The sequence below is a fragment of the Ursus arctos genome, unplaced genomic scaffold, assembly GCF_023065955.2.
Source record: "Ursus arctos isolate Adak ecotype North America unplaced genomic scaffold, UrsArc2.0 scaffold_3, whole genome shotgun sequence".
Lineage (NCBI taxonomy): Eukaryota > Metazoa > Chordata > Mammalia > Carnivora > Ursidae > Ursus > Ursus arctos.
Window position 1 is genome coordinate 96668041 of NW_026622985.1, and position 19152 is coordinate 96687192.

Consider the following 19152-nt stretch of genomic DNA (forward strand, 5'->3'; position numbering starts at 1 on the left):
AGGCACGCACACCAGTGCGAATGCCAGAGGGACAGGGAACCACGTGGATTTGCACACACAGGCACGTCTGCACCATCTCCCCATCCCACTCACAAGGTGCGATTGACAAGGCACCAGCCACTAGGTACATTTGCATGCTGCTTTTACGGGGGCAACCCTAGCTGTGCAGACACGGGGGAGCCTGAAGACCAGAAAGCAGAGGCGCAGGTGTGGGCCCCCTGAGCCAAGACTCCCACCTCACAAAGGCCAGGATCCCCAACGGCTCAGCCCCAGAAGAGCGCTCAGCAGTGCCACCACCACAGGCTCCGGCCCCGGTCCGGTGGAGGCCCAGGGAAAGCCCCGCTTCCAGATGGCGGGGGCTTCCTCCCAGCCCTCCTGGGCCCTTAGCCCCGGCCCGACCGGCCCAGGCCGTGCTCCGGGACGACCGTGCGCGTGTCCGGGCAGAGGGCGGCCGCCCTGCGGCTCGGAGCCGGAGTCCCCCCTGCCGTCCCCCCATCTCTCCTTCCCTCCGAAGCACCACCAGCACCAAATGGCAAAGCGCCTCTCCCCGCTCAGGGAGAGATGCGCCGCGGCCGGCGGGACGGCCTCGGCATCCCCCACCCCCTCCATCACCACCACCGCGCGGGAGCGGAGGGCGGCCGGGCGCGGGGGGCACGTCCCGGCCCGCTGCCTCCCTCCCTCGCCCTCGCCCGCCAGGGGCCCGGGCAGCGGCTGGAGCCGGACGGGAGCCGGCCCGGGCATGCGCACTGCGGCCTCCCTCCCGGTGAAGGTCAGCCCAGGGCCTAGCTGCAGGACTCAGTGGCGGCGGGGGAGGCGGAGGAGGGAGGAGGGATGCAGCGGAGAGACTTAACTCCTTCCCTGCGGGAAGATGGCCATCGAGGCTGAGGCCGGAGCCGGCTGTCCCACCCCCCCCCCCACCCCGCCTTCAGTGGAGGTCCTGTTACGGGGACCCAGCTCTGGGGGAGGGGGGAGGAGGGGCACGGGAGGGAGAATGGAAGAAGGAGGCTAGGAGAGGAGGGAAGCTGGGAAGGGGAGAGGGAGGAAGGCGAGGGAGGAACAAAGGAAACCAGACTGAAGGGAGAGACCTCTTTCTGCTGCCCCCTTTTCCGTATACCCCCAGCAATAAAGCTTTCCTTAGCAAAATGAAATTACCCTCACTGATTGGGACGGCAGCGTGTGTGTATGTGTGTGTGTGTGTGTGAGAGAGAGAGAGAGAGAGACAGACAGACAGACAGACACAGAGACACAGAGAGACAGTGAGATCACCTGGAACTCTCAGGCTGAGGACCTCTGATGTCCGTGTTCTGGCCCATCACTAAACTCAGCCCCCAACTTCTCCTCTGGTCATTAAACCCCAGGGCATGCCAGGGGTCCCAGAGGCAGCTCTGACTCAGCCCACCCACCAGGCCTAAATCCCAGCCCCCCCCCCCCCGAACTCCAGCTAGGCCTTGGGGCCAGGCCCAGTCCCCAGAGATGGGTGGAAGGGAATCTGCACCTTCACCGCCCCCCCTCCCCACCTCTGGTGAGGGGCTTCCTCCAGCCAGCAGACAGGACATTGGCAGAACAGGCCTGGGACATCATAGCACAATCTTCCTCCTCCTCCTGGCTCCCCCCACTACTCTTCCCAGGCCAGAGCAGCACTGGGTACCTCCCTCTCTGTGCGAGAATGTTTCTGTGCCTGGACACCCTCTGCTACTAGCCAGGGGGCTGTCTGCCTCTTTGTATGACTTCGGCTTCTGTGTCAGTTTTGCAAACACACACAAGAAAGACAAATATGATAGAAAGAAGCAAAACGCAAAGATAAACTAGGACACCAAAATAATTGTGTGACCTTGGGCAAGTCGCTGTATCTCTCTGTCCCTCAGCTTTCTCAGGAGTAAAAGGAGGGGGGTGGCCAGATGATTCCTAGGGCCTTCCTGCCCTGAAATCCAAGGATTCCGTAAGACAGAGACAGGAACCAAGGCAGACAAGGTGGGAAGGAAAGGGAGACAGAGACATACAGAGATAGGCCCACACCATTTAAGGGCTGCTGCTAACCCGAGGTGGAGCCTGGTCCTTGTCACTCACTGTCACTCACTTCCAGTGAGCCTTCACCACTGTGCCGTCAGCCTCCTGGGAGCAGGGCAAGCCTTGCCTTGGGATCTCCAGGGTCCTGCTCAGTTAGCAGGTGTATGATAAAGGTTAGTGGAATGAGTTAATCCTTCCTCTCTTGTTCTGTGTGGATCTCTTCAGTCTAATGGGGTGCTCTGTGCCCCCTCCCTGCCCCGCACCTACACCTCACATACACAGGATAACTGCAAACGGCAGCATGTTGAAACTGCTGGTCACTGGGGGCCGGAGCTCCCACCAGCCCAGAGGGGGGCACATTTTGGATTTGTAGCAGCTTTGCACTCTCCCCTCATGACGGCCGTTAAATGAGATGGTTCCTTGTAGCAACATCCTACGGCTTACAATGCTGAGCAAAAACGAGCCACACTGGTCTGCTCCCCATTTTGGCCAGGATGGGGTTGGTCTGTGGGGAGGTATTTATGTGGGACCCTGAGGTGTGCTCTAACTGCCCCAGCTCCCATCCTGCAGCCTAGGGGGTGGGACATGGGGCAGGGCTCTCCTTGGTGCGGGGGGCAGGTAGGTGTCCACAGAACCATCCTTGCTCCCCACCCATCTGCCTCTAGACCAACACCGGCCTATCTAGCTAGCTGCAGGGGCAAAAACAAGGGATCCATGTTCTCAGGACTCACAGGCTATCAAGACTCCAAGGAGCAGCAAGCCCCTCCTTCTCACCACCTACCTCCCTCCACCAGCCTCCTGGCTGCCCCCCAGCCAGAGCCCAGGAAGCCCACCCATCCCACAGTGCCCTCTGTCTGGCTGAAGCCATCACTCCTGCCCTGCTTGCACCCCATGGCTCCCAGGCCCCGGCCCTCCTTTCTCTTGGCAGAAAGGAGCCCCATCCCGGCACCTCTGATTCCTCTCCTCTCTCCCCCACAGCTCACTGCTCCCTCATGACCAGTGTCAGGACAGTCTCCTGGTGGCTTAATGTCCTGCCCCTCATCCCCGGGGAAGCTTCTGAGGTCTCAGCTACTGCTCTGACCAGGTGGTCCGAGGGATTTCGGCCAACCACTACATTCTGAGGTCTGGGATGTCACCTGAGTGAAGAAAACTGAGTAGAAAAAAATTCATGTACATTCCCTTGGCAAATGTTTCAGTGAAACCAAACCAAATGTTGGGGGGCAGTGGAATGTACAGATAAAACCTGCCTGGAAGCAACCCTTGAACCTGGTCTCCCAGATACCTGCAGCTCTGTGAGGGATCAAGGGCAGGCCCCGACCTGCCCTCAGGGTCTGAGGACACTTTTACACTGCACGGGTGGGGGCTGCGAGTGCCCCCCCCAACACGACACTCTGTCCCTCCCCATGGTCAGCCTTGAGTGCACCTGCCTTCCTGTCACGATGTACTTCCTCCCTTGAGTCCAGCCCCACAGAAGGCCCCGGACTCCCCTCAGAGGCCCATCTCCCAACCTGAACCCTTCTACTGTGCGGTCTGTCATAAGTAAAATTTCCAAAACGCTGGGCCACTTCTGTGAACAGCCCTTTTGCCTTCTTGCAAGAGAAGCCCTCCAGAAACCACTGCCCTTGAAACTGCCACTGGTGGTGTCAGTATTTTCTCCAGAGCTCCCCACCCCTGGACTCAAAGTGGGGTAGGGACCCTCCCTGCCACTCGAGGACACTCATTGACGCCTGTCCTCTTCTTGCTGCTTTTTGGGATCTTCATGGGTGGTCCTTGCCATACCTCGGTCTCTCGTCCCTCGGCCACCTCTCCTCTAGAAGTCCCCCACCCTCCCTCAGCCATTTGCTCCAGGTCACCTATTGGGTCTTATCATTCCAGCAGCTGCAGCCCCACACCCCAAAATCAGCCTTAAACACCTCACTCCGACCACCATCTCCTGTCCTTCCAGCTCACTCTGTCCACTTCCCTGATTCCCGAAGCCTGTGACTCCACTGGAACCTCTGGTCCATTTCTCTGACCCACACCCCTCATCACAACTACACTGTTACATAGGATTCTTTTTTAAAAATTATGATAAAACATACGTAACATAAAATTCATCATTTCACCTCCTTTGCATATACTCCTGACTCTCTTACTTAAGAGTTAAATCCAGCTTCACCAACTCTTGCCCCACACCTGGCACCTGAATGTGGCCAGAGAGACACCTAAGCACCCTGACGGGGTCTCCCTGTTCAGGAGCACCCCCTTCACCTGGCCTCATGCTGCGCAGCTGTCCCGCTGTCCCTCCTCCACGCACGCCCTTCCCCGCTCTGCTCTCTATGCGAGTTTCCACATCTGCTCCCCTTCCTGAGCTGACGCCCTTGCTTCTCACTGCACTGAGACACAGAAGCTTCCAAAGAACTTCCACCTAGCCACCTCAGTGCTTGCCTGCTTTGGGAACGCGTGGTCCTAGCCATAGGCCGGAAGCGGGCAGTGCTCCGGCGCAGCCCCAGAGCAACCTTGTCCTGCTCTCCCCGTGCCGCTTGGTGGCCATAGGTCTGGAGAACTCGGAGACTCTCACTGGGCCTAAGGAGGGTAGAAGTGAGCTGAGCAAAAGGCAAAAGCTCCGCCCGTGTGCAAAGGACTGCAGGTTTCTTGGGGGAACAGGGCCAAAAGTGCATGGGATCAAGAGGAGATGGTCTTTGAAGCTGCTCTATGATCAAGGTCTCGCAGTCAAAGCAGGGCTCAGTCTCCCCCGTGTCCCCACACAGCATACCGTCTTTACTCCTGGGCTCAAAGAGCTGTGGTGATGGCCAAGAGGCCTCGTGAAGACTCACCAGGGAGCAGGCAGTAGGGAAATGGAGGAGGATGGCCTCAGGACCTGCATGGTGCTCAGCCCCGAGCTTCACAGTCCTTTGTAATTAAGGCCAGCTGGTGCCCCCCCAACCCAGTGAATCCCCTCCAGGTAGCCCCTCAGCCAACCCTGCCCCCCTGCCCTTGCTCCCAGATCTGGGCTTTTGCTTTGGCCATTGCAACCTAGTCTGTCTTGGGACCGGGCTGTGACAATGAGGCCTTAATGCCCTGCACGTCACTCCAGTTCTTTCGGGGTCCTGTCCTCTCCCAGGCTCTGAACACACTGCCCTGGGTAGGGTCTCTGCAGGCACCACAGTGCGATGACTCTGAGCTTAGACTCCAGAACAGGACTTCTCAGCCTTAGCACCACTGACATTTTGGGCTGGATAAGTCTTTATTGTGGGGGCTGCCTCATGATGTTGGTAACATCCCTGGCCTCTATCCAGGAAATTCTACCAGCACGCCCCCCGCCCTCACCCCCACCCTCAGTGCAACAAACAAAAATATCTCCCAACACTGTCCTTTGTCCCTGGAGGGTACAATTGCCCTGGGTGAAGAACCTCTGATCTAGAGTTTGATGGTCCCGGGTTCACACTCAGCTCAGAACCTTGCACAAGTTATTTCACCTGTCCGAGCCTCGTCTTCCCTGTCCTCAAGACAGGGCGCCCTACGCCTGACTCACAGGTCGATGTGAGGCTTGAAATAAAGTCGTGCACGTGCAGAATTGGGCACAGGGTCCAGCACAGAGGAGACACTTAACAGTTGCTGCTCTTAGAGCTTCCTGATGCTGAGCCTGCCCGACTCTGCGGGCGAGGCTGCACTGCCCTGCCTTATCTCTGGGTCCTGGCGGTCCTGTTGTCCAACGACCCCCAGCTAGGAGACTGGTGAAAACAGGGAGCCCTCAGAGCCCCTCTGCTGAGGAACCATCACAAATACCACGGAGGGGACGTCTGAGGGCTCAGCTGGGCAATTATTCACAGTGGCTAATTCTGGTGGCTCTGGGAGCCCAAGCGGAGTCTGGGTTCTGGCCCAACCGCTGGAAGCCTCCTTGAGCGCATTAGTAGGCAGGGTGGGTCTTGTATGGGAAGCTTATCCATGCAGTGCAAAAACTTGGTAAAGACTGCAGGAAAGGGGGGAAGGAAGACATTCAGAGGCCACCAGAAGTGGCAAAGCCACTGGACTCTCACCGAAGAGTTTGTAAGGGCGACCGTCGGGCCAAGAGAAGCAGAGGTTCAGGAGCTGCTGCTGGAAGCATCCGGAGGAAAAGCAGGGCCTCCTCCTGCACCTGTCCCCCTCCTCCTCTGCCATCCTGCCGCGCACTTAGTGAGCACCTCCTGTGTGAGCGCTTGGTGCCAAGTGCTGCCCACGCACCCATGAGACACAGCCTCAGCCCCTGGGACACAATGTTGGAGGACTGGATAGAGTAGGGTGGGGCTGACGGCATCGAAGCCGTGAGAAGCTCATGTCAGCTCCTGCCCCAGGACAGCTGCTGCTCTGGCAGGGGGTTGGGGGGAGCAGGCACCGTGCACCCCATTCCAGAGCTCTGGGCTTCCTTATGGGGAAAAAGAGGCATTCAGCCCCCAACAGCTATGTCTTCAGTGGGGCTGTGGCTTGGCAGGGTGGCCAGCCTTGTGGCAGTGGTGGAGAAGTCAGCAGCTAGCTGCAGCCATGGCCGAGGGTGTCCCCAGTCGCTGTGCCCAAGCCCCAGCAGAGGTTGCAGGGGCAGCCCGTGGGGGGCAGTGGTGGAGCCCGCCATGGGGCTGTACCAGTGCACACTGGTGAATGCCGGGGGTGTCTGTGGGAACAGAGGGCTCGGGACCTCCCTCCAGCTCCACGCAGCCCCTAGTGAGGAAAGCTCCAGCCCAGGGAGGAGCTGGTGTCCCCGCAGCAGGGGGCAGCGGGGACCTCGGACCTTCCTGTGGTGCGTGTGAGCCTGGGTCACCTCCCAGACGTTCTGGCTACCTGGAACTCATCTTCTCCCTCCTCCATAAGACACAGCTCCGAATTCCGAAGCAGACGTCATAGTACCCCCAGCACAGGCTGAAGTGTGTCTCCCCCCACCAAACTCGTTTGCTGGAGTCCTAACCCTCCTCCCTCAGAATGTGTTCTTACTTGGAGATAGGGTCTTTACAAAGGTAATCCAGTTAAAATGAGGTCAATAGGGTAACCCTAATCCAATATGACCGGGATCATAAAATAGGGGAAATTTACGACACAGGGTCAGGTACACACAGAGGGAAGACGCGTGACTCGGGGAAGACGGCTGTCTGCAAGTCAAGCAGCGAGGTCCGGGGCAGATCTGCCCTCACAGCCTCAGAAGGACCCAAGCCCCCTGTCGACACCTTGTTCTCTGGCATCCTGCCTCCAGAAAATACATTTCCAGCCTTAAAGCCACCCACTGTGACCGGCCTGCCTGTCCAAGGGCCACCCGCCTCTCCCCTCGACCCCGAAAGCACGGCACTGAGAACAACGTGCTTATGGGCACAACGCAGGGCCAAGCCTGGGGCCAGAACAGCTGAGGTTGAGTCTTTCTGCCACCACCAATTGACAGGAGCACAAAAGGGCCACATTGTGTCAATTTCTCTTAGCCTCAGTCTGTTTATCTTTAAAATGGGTACACTGCCACTTCAGCTCTCTCACCAGCTTATTGCGAATAGCAAAACAGTACTGAGGGGACACATGCGGGAATTTTCTTTAAGTCCTGGAGGTCCAAACGAAGCCATCACTGTTAGTAGCATATCACTCCTTGGTAACCATCCATCCCACTTTGGACTTTCATTGAACTTGCTGTCAATTAAAACCTCAATTCTCTTTCTACTCTGATTGTGCCAAAACGTGTCTCCCATCCCCTACTTCTAACATTGCCTATTTGGATTCAAGAACAGATAACTTATATTTATTCCTGTTGATATCCATCTTGTAGGAATCAGCCCATTATTCCAGCTTGAGATCCCTTGAATCTCAATTCGGTAATCCGATATATTTGCCATCCTTTCCAGCTATGTGTCATTCACAGATCCATGAGCATGACCTTCTCTCCTCACCCAGGTCCGTGCTGACTGTACTGGAAGAGGAAAGACAAAGCCCTCGTTCCAGACAGACAATCTACAACCTTTGGGTTGAGTCTTCAATTGGCAGCAAATTTACTCAATCGTAGTAACATGCAGTGATGTGCTGGAGTGTCATGTTGGTAGTTTAAAATCAGCCGTGGTAGGAGTATTTATACCATGGAAATTGGCAAATAATACAAATCAGATTTCAGCTCCCCCTTCCCACCCTGTCAAGAGCCAGTTGTTAAATATTTACCCGCACACTACTGCATCCAGCCCACGTTTATGTGTCACACTCAAGATATTGGGAGAGACTTTGTCAAACACCTCCAAATTCACACATACATCTTTACGGAGCTTCATAGCCTACAAAACAGTGCAGTATGCATTATTTAATTTGGTTCTTTCAACATCCCAGGAAGTTAAAGGGCTGAATATTACTATACCCATTTTAAAGATGAGAACACAAGGTTAATGATTGACTCAGAGCCAGACAGGGAACTAGTGTCAAAGATGGGGCTCAGACTGCCATGTTCTGATCTCAAGGTCACTGTTCTTTTAGGCTTGTCATTGAACTGCCCGCCGCCCCCCCCCCCCCCCCGCCCCTACCGTTGGTTGTCAGAGGTGCCCTGAATTCCCTCACCAGCCGCTGTTCTGGGTTTAAAACTCAAACTTTGAGGGGGATTCTGCAACTGGGGATTCTACCTCCAGTCCTTTCCATTAGCACCCCCCATTGGGATCCCTGTTTCTAGGGCAGGATTCTCAAGTTTTTGACAAGACTCTCTGCATTCTGTTTAAAAATCGTTGATGGCAAGAGACTGCTTAAAGTGACCCCAACTCAGTGTGGTGTTTCTCAGCCTGGGGTCCAATGATGCCTGGGCCCCTCGAGTTCTCTGGACTAGCAATGCTGATTTAGGGCTCTGGGCCCGAAGGCTAGAAGAGGTGACCAGTTGGGGGTGATGGCATGAGGGGAGCCCAAGAAGGAAGGTGCAAAGCAAACAGGTTTGGCTTAACTCATAGTGTCTTTCTTGAACACTTTTTAAAATCTTAAAAATTGAGAGATTTCACATAAAAAGCCAGATTTCCAGAATCTCTTAAAAACCTGGAAATCTAGCAATACAAGCCCACCAATATACTTGGAAACAGTCAGATGGAATTGGGGAGGGGCTATCCCTTTTCTAAGTGGCAAGACTTCTCCAATTTACTACACACACACACACACACACACACACACACACACACCATTTTGGGGGTTGCAAACTCTAAAGTCCTAGGCACCCAGCAATGAATGTAAATCAGTTGTGTGAGCTTTGAGCACCAGGACAACTAGCCTTTGACCTTGGGTCTAGGTGCTGGGGTACAAGGGGCTGGCCTGGGTCTACAGAAAAGGCTGGCTGCTTTGTCTCTTTGAGGGCCCGTCTGGTTTGGGTCACTGCACCCCTCTGGGGGCTAGATGTGGTGGACAGACCCCAACTGGGGCTCTTGCACTAACCATTGGGAAGTTTACTCAACCTCTCTGTGTTTCAGTTTCTCATCTCGAAAGTGATGATGATAATACTATCATTTTAGTCTTGCGGTGAGGATAAATCAGCTAAACCATGACAAATTCTTAAAACAGTTCCTAAAACCTGCACTAAGATCTCAGTCAACAGTGGTTGCCACTCTTCTGCCCTGGGCCTGCTTGGCCCTTCTCCATCCTGTGGGAGCTGCTCTGGAGTCCCGGGGGCTGCTGAAGTGAGGGGTGGGACTGTTGGGGGTGGGGTGGGAGAGTCTGGATAGGTGGGGCCCTAGTCCACCCGTTGGGCATTCTTTGAAAGGGTGTCTGAGACAGTTTTCTCCTGAAGGAAGAGGCCAGAGTAAGATGGTGGTGGGGTGGTAAAAGTAAGTGGTCAAAGGAGAAACTGAGGCACAAAAGCAAGAGTGCTTCCTGCTGGGTGGGATGAAGTGGGGTCCTCCGAGGGAGCTGGAGCTCAGCTTCTGCCCCTCCTCTGGGCCCTTGATGGCTGGGGCCCCTCCCCCAAGCCCACCCACCGGGCCCCTGCTGTGGATTCAGCTGCTTACAGCCCAGGACAGCCAGAGCACCACGGAGCTCTCTCCTCCACCCTGCTGGCTGGCTTTTTATTTCCAACTTGAAACTTTATTAAAGGCTTAAATATGCAGACTGCGTCAGACTGGGAAGCCAGGCTAAAGCTAACTCTGCATCTGAGTTCAAGATGTGGGAGCAGGGAGAATGGCGTTCTCAGCTGAGGGGAGGAAAGGCCCAGGGGTTGCTCACTGACTCCAGGCCTTTATGAGCCCACACTATAAGGGTGGCGAGAATGGAAGCTGGGCCTGGAACCTGGGGGGACATGGTCACAGGGTCTGTGGATGACGCCTGGATGCCGTAGTGCGCAGGGCGGCACCGGGCACCACATTTTAGCCCGCGGGCTGATGAGGGGTACCAGGTGCTGGCTGTTGAGCTGAGTGCTCGGTACTTAGCAGCCCTCTGAATCTTTATAGAAGGGGCATCAAGTCCCACCTTACAGACGGGGACACTGAGGCTCAGAGAACTAAGTGCGTCTTCCCACATCAGCCTAGCTGATGAGGGGCAGAGCCCACCTTCCAACGGAGCCCCGGGAGCCCCGAAGCCTGTTTGCCGGCATCAGGCAGCACCCCCCTCTGGCTCTCGCAGTGGGCACCAAGGGCGAGAGCAGCCTGCACGGGCCCCCAGGTGAGGAACATTTGAGGAAGCCAGACCTGAATGTTCCTGAGAGCGGACCCGGGGAGGGGAGGCAAACGACTGGAGGCAGTCAGATGTCATGGAAGCAGAAGAGCGTTTATTCTCTAGAACTCCAAAGGGCAAGACCAGGGTCCCCGGAAGGAAGATTCTCCTCATCACAAGAACAACTAAAGACGGGGTGCCCGGGTGCCTCAATCGGTTAAGCATCTGATTCTTGATTTCGGCTCAGGTCATGATTTCAGGGTGGGGGGGTGGGTTTGGGGGGGCTCAAGCCCCATGTTGGGCTCTGTGCTCAGTGGGGAGTCTGCTTGAGATTCTCTCTCTCCCTCTGCCCCTCCCCCTCTCCCCACCCTCCCCTCCCCCAGGCCTGCTCTCTTTCTCTCTCTCTAAAATAAATAAATAAATCTTTTTAAAAAAACCAAACAACTAAATATGGAAGGAGCGTCTGTGAACATGGTGAACAGGTCCTTTTTGAAAGGGACTGCTGCCCAGGCATGGGCCAAGGGCTGCTCAGGTGTCAGCAGGCCAAGGTGGGTAGTTAAGAAAGGCCTACCCTTGGGTTGTGCGGGTACAGAGAGGGCAAGGACCAACCATACAAAGGGATCTCAGGGTCCTCTTTTTTTTTTTTTTTTTTTTTTTTTTTTTTACAGAGAGAGCGTAAGCAAGAGAGCAGGGAAGGGGCAGAGGGAGAGGGGAGAGAGAGAATCCCAAGCAGGCTCCACGCCCAGCACAGAGCCTGACGTGGGGCTCGAGCCCACACCCCTGAGATCATGATCTGAAGCGAAATCAAGAGTCAGACATTTAACTGACTGAGCTGCCCAGGTGCCCCTCAGGATCCTCTTTTTTTTTTTTTTTTTTTTTTTTAAGATTTTTATTTATTTACTGGACAGAGAGAGACACAGCGAGAGGGAACACCAGCAAGGGGAGTGGAAGAGGGAGAAGCAGGCTTCCCACTGAGCAGGGAGCCTGATGAGGGGCTCTGGGATCATGACCTGAGCTGAAGGCAGAGGCTTTACGATGGAGCCACCCAGGCGCCCCGCCCCTCATGGTCCTCTTAAGATCAACTGTCAGAGCCACCTCCTCCCACCCCCTGCCTCATTCATTCACGAAATGTTTTTCTGTACTGTGCGGAACACCACAGATGCAGTCTGAGCCTTTAAGGAGCAGTATGATGCAATCTTTAAACCTTTGGTACACGCTATAAGCCATAAGAAGTTAGGACGTCATACCTAATCAGTGTGGGAGAAAGTGTCCCTGGAAGAAGTGGCGTTTAAGTAGAGACTTGAAGGATGGGCAGATTTAGAGAGGTGAAGGGAGCTGGAAGTGTGTTGCAGGCCAAGGGAACAGCATGTGGGAAGGCCCTGAGTGAGGGCAGGCCCTTGAAGCCGGTGAGGAAACGGAAGAGAGAACAGATCAGGTCTGTGTTGCAGGAACCCTGGCTACCCCAGTGGGCTGGGGTTGGGAGGAGGGGTCCAGACTGAGAGTGGGCCACGACTTGGGTGGCTACCTCAGTGGTCCAGGTAGGAGACAACAGCGTCATTACGGAGACATAAGAGGATGGAACTAAGACATGTCTAGGAAATCAAATCAAAGGAAGAGGTGATTGTCCCAATGGAGAGAGAAGGGGGAGGGTCAAATGTCACTCCCAGGTCAGGACTTGAGCTTTGGTGTCGCTGTCAGCAAGATGGCTAGCCCCACACCCAACCATGGAGGGAACCCTGTGCTCTTGTCATCATGGGTTCACGGGGAGACCTCTACTCTATTCCTCTGGAGAGAAGACTCTGGAATAATCCTGCCACCTCTCCCACCCCTTGGGAGGGGCTCTCTGCCTGAGGAGCTGGGGGCGTCTGACGTCTGCTGGACAAGTTCCTCTCCTGGGTCAGGGGTGGTGACATCAGGGCTGTTCCGTGCAGCCTGCCCTTCCCTTTGGGGTGCGTCTGCTGGCAGGAGGGAGCCCATCTTAACCTTTTCCTACGCCCCAGATAAGCAAACACAGGTTCAAGCTTCTTTCTCTAGTCCGGCTGGCCCTGCAATAAAGCTGATATGTCCCTGACACGTGGGCTCACGATCTACGGTGGAAGGCGAGTGACTGGGCCCACGCTATACCCAAACTCACCTGCTGGGCATGTGTGCTGGTTGAGGTCTCTATGTTCCTACAAGGATATTACCCTTCCCCAAGAATGTGTGGGACTCTGTAGTTAATTCCCGATTTTAAATAAACCTTCCTGCTGCCTGACAGTTCTCAAAACTGTTGTTGGAAATATTAAAGTGTAGATCATTTCCTGAAGGCAGGCGATGTCTTCCTCTAGTCCTTCTAACTTTTATCTTGGGATTGACCATGATCAGCAATATTTATTTGGCTGCATACTATTGTGTTGGTCTTTGCCTTGGCCTAGGAAACCTGTGCTTAGCTCTGTCACCCAGTGTCCCCCTCACGTCATCACATAGGAGACACTTCTCGGGGTCACAGGGCCCGAAATCACAGCGTCTTGGAGCAAACGGTCTGGCTTCTAGGCGGTGCGAATGCCATGAGCGCCCCTGTTCTCCCACTGCGGATGGGGCCTCCGGGCCTTGCGGCTTGTGCCTTGTGCACTAATGCCATCCTTGGCTGCCCCATATATTCCCTCCCTGTATTTCCAATGTCCTGACTTGCTCACTACACGTGTCTTTGCCAAGTGCCCCCGACCCCTTCTGGAGTAAGGTGGAGCACAGCACATCCTCCTGTGTCTTCTTGTCTCTGCCTTTCTCCCCTCCCCACAGCACGCTGCTCCTCACTCCAGGCCCCAGAATGTTCTTCGGTCTGGAAAGAAGGTTGACATGGGAGATGATCCAAGTTTGTAAATTCCAGGAAAGGCATGAGCGGGACACATGCTCATAAGACACATTCTCAAATTTCCTGGAAGTTAAGTTTAGGTAACAAAGAAATTGGTTCACAGCTTGGGAAGCAAATCAAGAGGTGGGCCAGGCTGAAGTGAGCAATTCCTCTCCTGCAGGGTCCTCACAAGTGACCAAGGGTCTGCACATCCCTCACCAGCAGGGGATACTGGCAGCCACAGCCCTGGCCTCCCCAGGCGTCCGTCAGCCAGAGTGCCCACCAGAAGCGGGCCGACGCCTCTGGCACGGTCATCCGAGAGGGCACAGAATCCAGCGGAACCTGAGGGCCGTTCACTCAGCCCACGTGTCTGCGACTCCACCTTCTCTCGTGACACCTCCTGACACCTCCTCCCATGACACCCCCTCCTGGTGACACCTTCAGCTCATTACCTCCACCACTTCACGCTCACTAATAACGAGCTCTCACTTGCAATCACACTGCCAGCACTCGGGGCGAAGACAGCCTCCAGCTGCTGCCCGCCTGGGAGTGCGCCCACCGCGCCGTCTAGACGCTAGCACGGGGCCTGTCAGCATCCAAATGACAGCACGTGCCCGAGCCGCCAAGCGTCAAAGCCGGCTCCATGCCTGGGACTGCACGTGCTGAATGAAGCCCCATCTCATGTTAATGCGGCTCTAAAACAACGCGCCAGAAACTTCCCCAGCACCTCACCCCTTGCCTCCTTCATCACATGGGGAGGCCCCCAGGAGTTTCAGGACGGACCCTCCGTTCACCTTGTGACCAGGCCACTCCGGGACCAGGTGTCGCTAGGATGTACCCACAGCTCTCAGAGCCTCCAACCCCCCAGGCTTCCCATGCCTCCCCTCCCCTGCTGCCCATCCTTCAGGGTGATCACCTCCTTCAGGCAAGGTCTGGATCAACCCAGGGCACCGAACTAGTGCTGCTGGGGAGCCAGCTTAGGGCTTAGCTCAGTGTACCCCAAATCAGCCACGACTTACAAGGACTCACCACATGGGGGCCCCTGGCTCTAGGGTACCTCCCAGGGACCCCAGCTGCTCGGCAAGCCTCCACCCTCAGACACCAAGAACTTTAGAGTTGCCCAGCAAGTACACCGGCTTAGGCCTTTTCTTTAGGCTTCTGCATTAAAAAACCAACCCCTGCAAGCTGGGAGACAGGCCCGCAGTTAAGCTAAGGCAGGACCTTTGTGTGGGGCACTGACTTTCCTGCACCGCCCAGCGTTTGTCTGCCCCGTGGCCAGCACCAGGTGACAGCACTGGGCTCCCCTGGCAGCCAGCCACAGCACCATCTTCCTGGAGGCACAAGCCAGCCACAGGGGTGGGAGGGAGGGGAACAGCCTAGGCAGGATAGAGAGAGTTCCTCGGCCCTTTCTGAGGAAGAAGTTGGGAAAGCCACCCTCATTTCACCCAGCCCCTTTTCCTCTGAAAGCCCACTTCACACTGCTCCTCTGGGGCCTTTCCGCTCCTCAGAGCCCTGGGGCCTGAACTGTCTGCTGTAGCACTTCTCGTGGGCTTTCCCAAGTCTGTCCCCCTGCTGGACTTCCGGTCCTGAGGGTAAGGACAAAGTCCTTCACACCTCTAGGGTCCCCTAGCACCCAGCCTGTCAGAGGAGACTCCCACTGGTGAGGCAGCCAGGGTGACAGGTGGGGCTGGGCAGGCCTCAGACCCAGATCCTGCCCCTTCCCACAGCTGAACAGGGCTCTCAGGCAGGCAGCCTTTCCACCCAGTGCCTCAGTGCCTCCTTCTGGACCAGGGGCACCGATACGGTACTAGCCCGGCCAACCTCCTTACACTTTGCCAAGAGGAGGCCCAGGAAGTCCAACTCACATGCGATGGGCCTGGAGCATCTCTGAGTCTGAGGCCTGCCTGGTGGTAGCACAGGGCTGGCCCCACCCAAGGCCACGCAACAGGCTGCCACCACCTCCCCCTCCCACCAAGAACAAACCCCTGCCTGGATTCTGGAAGGATTTTAGAGGTTTGCCAAAGAAGGTTTGGGGTTAGGTTTCTAGAGCCTAAGTTGTGCTGGGTGTCAGCAGGCCCCCCCCAGCTAGCAGAGAGCATGCGTGCGCACACGCCGGTGAGGATGGAGGAGGTGTGTGTCTGCGTGTCTACGAGTGGAGGAAATGGAATGAGCCACAGCCCCAGACCATTTTCACCAGAGGCAAAACCTGGTTTCAGGCTCGCTGCTTCCTGGCTCCGAATGGCTTTGATAGGCAGAACCCAGGGAGCCAGGAGGAGAAGGCACTCAGAAGGGGTAGTGGAAGGGTGGGAGGAGATGTCAGCAGGATCTGGGGGATGGCCCAGCAGTGGGAGGGGATGGGAAGAAGCATGTCATAGGTACGGCTTGGGCGGGACAGAAATGCCAAGAGGGGGCCTTGGGTTATGACTGGAGGTCAAGAGCCAGCACCTCTCAGTGGGGTCCCAGGGCTCCTGCTTCTGGGTTTGGGGCCGTGGGGGCAGCGCCTACCTGTACCACGGCGGGTGGGTGCTGAAGGCCTGGAGTCATAGGTGGAAGGGTCCTGCAGCAGGGGAGTCATCCAGTGCCCCCTCGGTGCCCGGGCCCGGAGCCCACTGCACCTGCAGCACCAAGGGCCATTGTGAGGAGAATCTGAAAGGAGAGGGCAGTGGGAGGGGTGGGCCAGAACCTGAGCCCCAAAGGCAGAGTCCAGATGGACCTCCGAGGGCTGGTGAGGAAGCCTGAGGGGGTCAGCTGGGTGGACCAAACTCTGTGACAAGGAGGTCTGAGAAAGAAAACAGGAGGTGTGCAGAAAGGGACCAGGATAGAGGGCTGCACGGGGATCACAGGGCAGGAGCAGTGTGAGAGCAGGAAGCAGTCGGCAGAGACCAGGTCTTGCAGGACTGAGCTATGAGGACAGAGCAGAGAACCCAGGTGAGACCTAGGCCCAGCAGGGGAGGCAAGTTCTGGGGACTTGGCAATAGGCAGGGGAGAGGGACCTGAGCATTGGAGGTACAGGGCATGACTGTCAGGCCCAGATGGGACCTGGATGGCTTCTGGAGCCCAGAAGGGACATCTGAGGGAATCCCAGGGGTGGCAGGCACGTTGAGTAGGCCTGTTCTTAATCTGCCCATTGCGCTCATGCCGGCCCCTCCCTGTTTCACCCCTGGTTTCTCCTCTGGTTTCACCCCTCCTGCAAGAGCAGCAAGGCCACAGGCTGGGGTCAGGACTCAACTTGTGAACTCAAGTCCTTGAGCAGGTGGAGTGTGGGGGACAAGTAAAAGGCAGTGTTATAGGTATGGGGCGGGGGGCTTGAGAGTGGGTCAGGGTCACACGTAGGTGGTGTTGGCCAGGAGGCAACTCCAAGAAGTGTGAGGAGGCAGGGCGAACAATGAGAGGAGGAAGATGCCAATGGGGGAGAGGTTACCTGCCCAGGGATGGTTGGGGGGGGGTGCCCTGCAGGAAGGCTAAAGACAGGGGGACAACCTGAATGGGAGAGAAGTATCCAGGCAGGAGGGTGTCAAGTGGAGACAGGGAAGGTGCCAGGCGGGGGGTGGGGGGAGGAGGGAGGTGCCAGGCAGGATGGGAGGAGGGGAGGTGCCAGGAAGAGGGAAGGAGGGGAGGTGCCAGGCAGGGGAGAGGAGGGGAGGTGCCAGGCGGAGGGAAGGAGGGGAGGTGCCAGGCAGGGGAGTGGGTAGGAGGGAGAGGATGCCAGGCAGGAGCAGGATGGGAACATGCTAGGCAGGGAGGAGGAGGCAGGCGAGGGGGAGAAGTAGGTGCAAGGCAATCAGGGAGGAGGGAAGGTGCCAGACATGAGGGAGGAGAGGAAGGTACCAGGCAGGAGAGTGCCAGGCAAAGGGAAGGAGGGGAAATGCAGGTGGAGGGAGGATGGGAAGGTACCAGGTAGGGGAAGGAAGGAAAGATGCCAGGCAGAGATGAGAAGGGGGAAGTATCAGAGAGGAGGTAAGATGGGAGTCTGCCAGTCATGGAAGAGGTGCAAGAAAGGGGGTAGGAGGAGGAGATACCAGGCTGAGGGTGGGGGAGGTGCCAGGCAGGGGGAGGAAGAGAGTGAGGAGTGGGGGGAGAGATCAGGAAAGGAGGAGGGGATGAAGATGCCAGGCAGGGAGGGGGGTGCCAGGTAAAGGGAAGTGCCAGGTAAGAGGAAGGTGCCAGGAAGGGGTGAGAAGGAAGATGCCAGGCAGGGGAGGAGGAGGGGTGTCAGGCAGTGGGGAGACCAGAGAGATGCCAGGCAGGGAGGAGAACGGGGAGAGGCCAGGGGGGCGGAGGGGGATGTCAGACAGGGGGAGATGCCAGACAGGGGGGAGGAGGATGCCAGGCAGGGAGGAGAAGGGATGCCAGGCAGGCGGGAGCAGAGGAGATACCAGGCAGGGGGGAGGAGGGATGCCAGGCAGGGGAAGGAGGGATGATGCCAACAGAGGCAGGACGGGTACTGCCAGGCAGGGAAGGCGGGGGCGCCGGCGCAGCGCGGCCGGGCGGCGTCTCCGCAAGGGCCTGGGGGCCGCGCAGCGCGGGTCGCTCACCTGCTCCCCCGGGACCCCGGCCCGGAGCACGGCCGCCCGCTCCCCGCTCGGCGCTCGGCTCGGCCCGGCGCCTGCGCCGCTGCAGCCCGGAGCGGGGGAGGCGCAGGGAGCGTCTGAAAAGAGCGAGGAGCTTAATAATGAGTTAGGGATCAGAGCAGGAAGCGTCGCCCCATCCATCCGAATGTGCGATCACCGCGCTGGGAGCATCGCTGCCCGCCCTGGCCAAGTCCATTGTGATCCTCAGCCTGTGCACAGATGAGCCTCAGGTCTGTACATGCACCTACGTGCCCACTGATTCACACAGGCTGTCGGAGCATCCTAAGTGAGCGCAGACATTACCTGCTCTCGGACCACACACACACACACACACACACACACACACACACACCCCAGGCAGGGGGCGGGTGTCGGTTCCACTCCAGGTTCAGAGCCAGGCACTAACTGATGGCACCTCCTCCTACCTTTATGCATGACATCCAGTCACAGGAGACCCCTCAAAGCACCAGTAGCTGCTGGCACAGTGCCTGGCATACAGTAGGGGCTCAAGTCTTACCTGCTAAAAGGGATGAGCCTCAGAGAGCCTTAGGCGAGGTCCAGAGCAAGTGGGAGCCTCCACATGGAGCTGCCAGGTGAGGACTTTGGGGGCAGGGTCCGGGCAGACCCCGAGGAAGAGCTAGCTGTGACAGAGACCCAGGTCAGTGGGATCCCGACCCCTCAGATTCTCGCCTCTGCCCCAGATGCCTAGCCTAGCCCCATCCAGGCCACTCTGCTCACACTCCCCCATCTGGGGGTCCTGGGCTCCAAGCGTTGCCTGGGCCTGCACTGCCCCTGACATGAGCTGACTTGGAGGCTTTTCCACCTCCACTGTTTTTTTGTTTTGGTCATTATGTTTTACTTCTTTACTTAATTTTTTTCCAATTGTGTTAAACTACACAGAACACAAAATGTGCCGTCTTAGCCGCTTTTCAGTGTGCGGTTCAATGCCGTCAAGTATATTTACCTTGTTGTGCAGACCATCTCCAGAACTCTTTCACCTTGGCAACCTGAAACTCTACCCAGTAAACAATTCTCCTCTCCCTCAGACCTTGGGCACCATTGTTCCACTTTGTTTCTATGAATTTGCTTACTCTAGGTACCTCATATAAATACATTAATACAGTATTTGCCCTTTTGTGACTGGCTTGTTTCACCGCACAT

General features: G+C 56.8%; 1 protein-coding gene across 2 annotated transcripts in view; it reads right to left on the minus strand.

Annotated features, from left to right (window-relative positions):
• SMARCD3 (SWI/SNF related, matrix associated, actin dependent regulator of chromatin, subfamily d, member 3) overlaps nt 1-18042 on the minus strand; it is a 30152-nt gene extending 12110 nt beyond the window's left edge. The window contains exons 1-2 of one of the 2 annotated variants that reach the window (XM_057304296.1): nt 17956-18042; nt 15926-16066 (exon numbers count right to left, since the gene is read on the minus strand). In XM_057304296.1, the coding sequence (XP_057160279.1) occupies nt 15926-15964 (39 nt within the window). In that variant the 5' untranslated portion in view covers nt 15965-16066; nt 17956-18042. The remainder of the gene's footprint in view (nt 1-15925; nt 16067-17955) is intronic. The other variant, XM_057304297.1, reaches the window with a different exon arrangement.
• Nucleotides 18043-19152: the final 1110 nt, after the last annotated feature.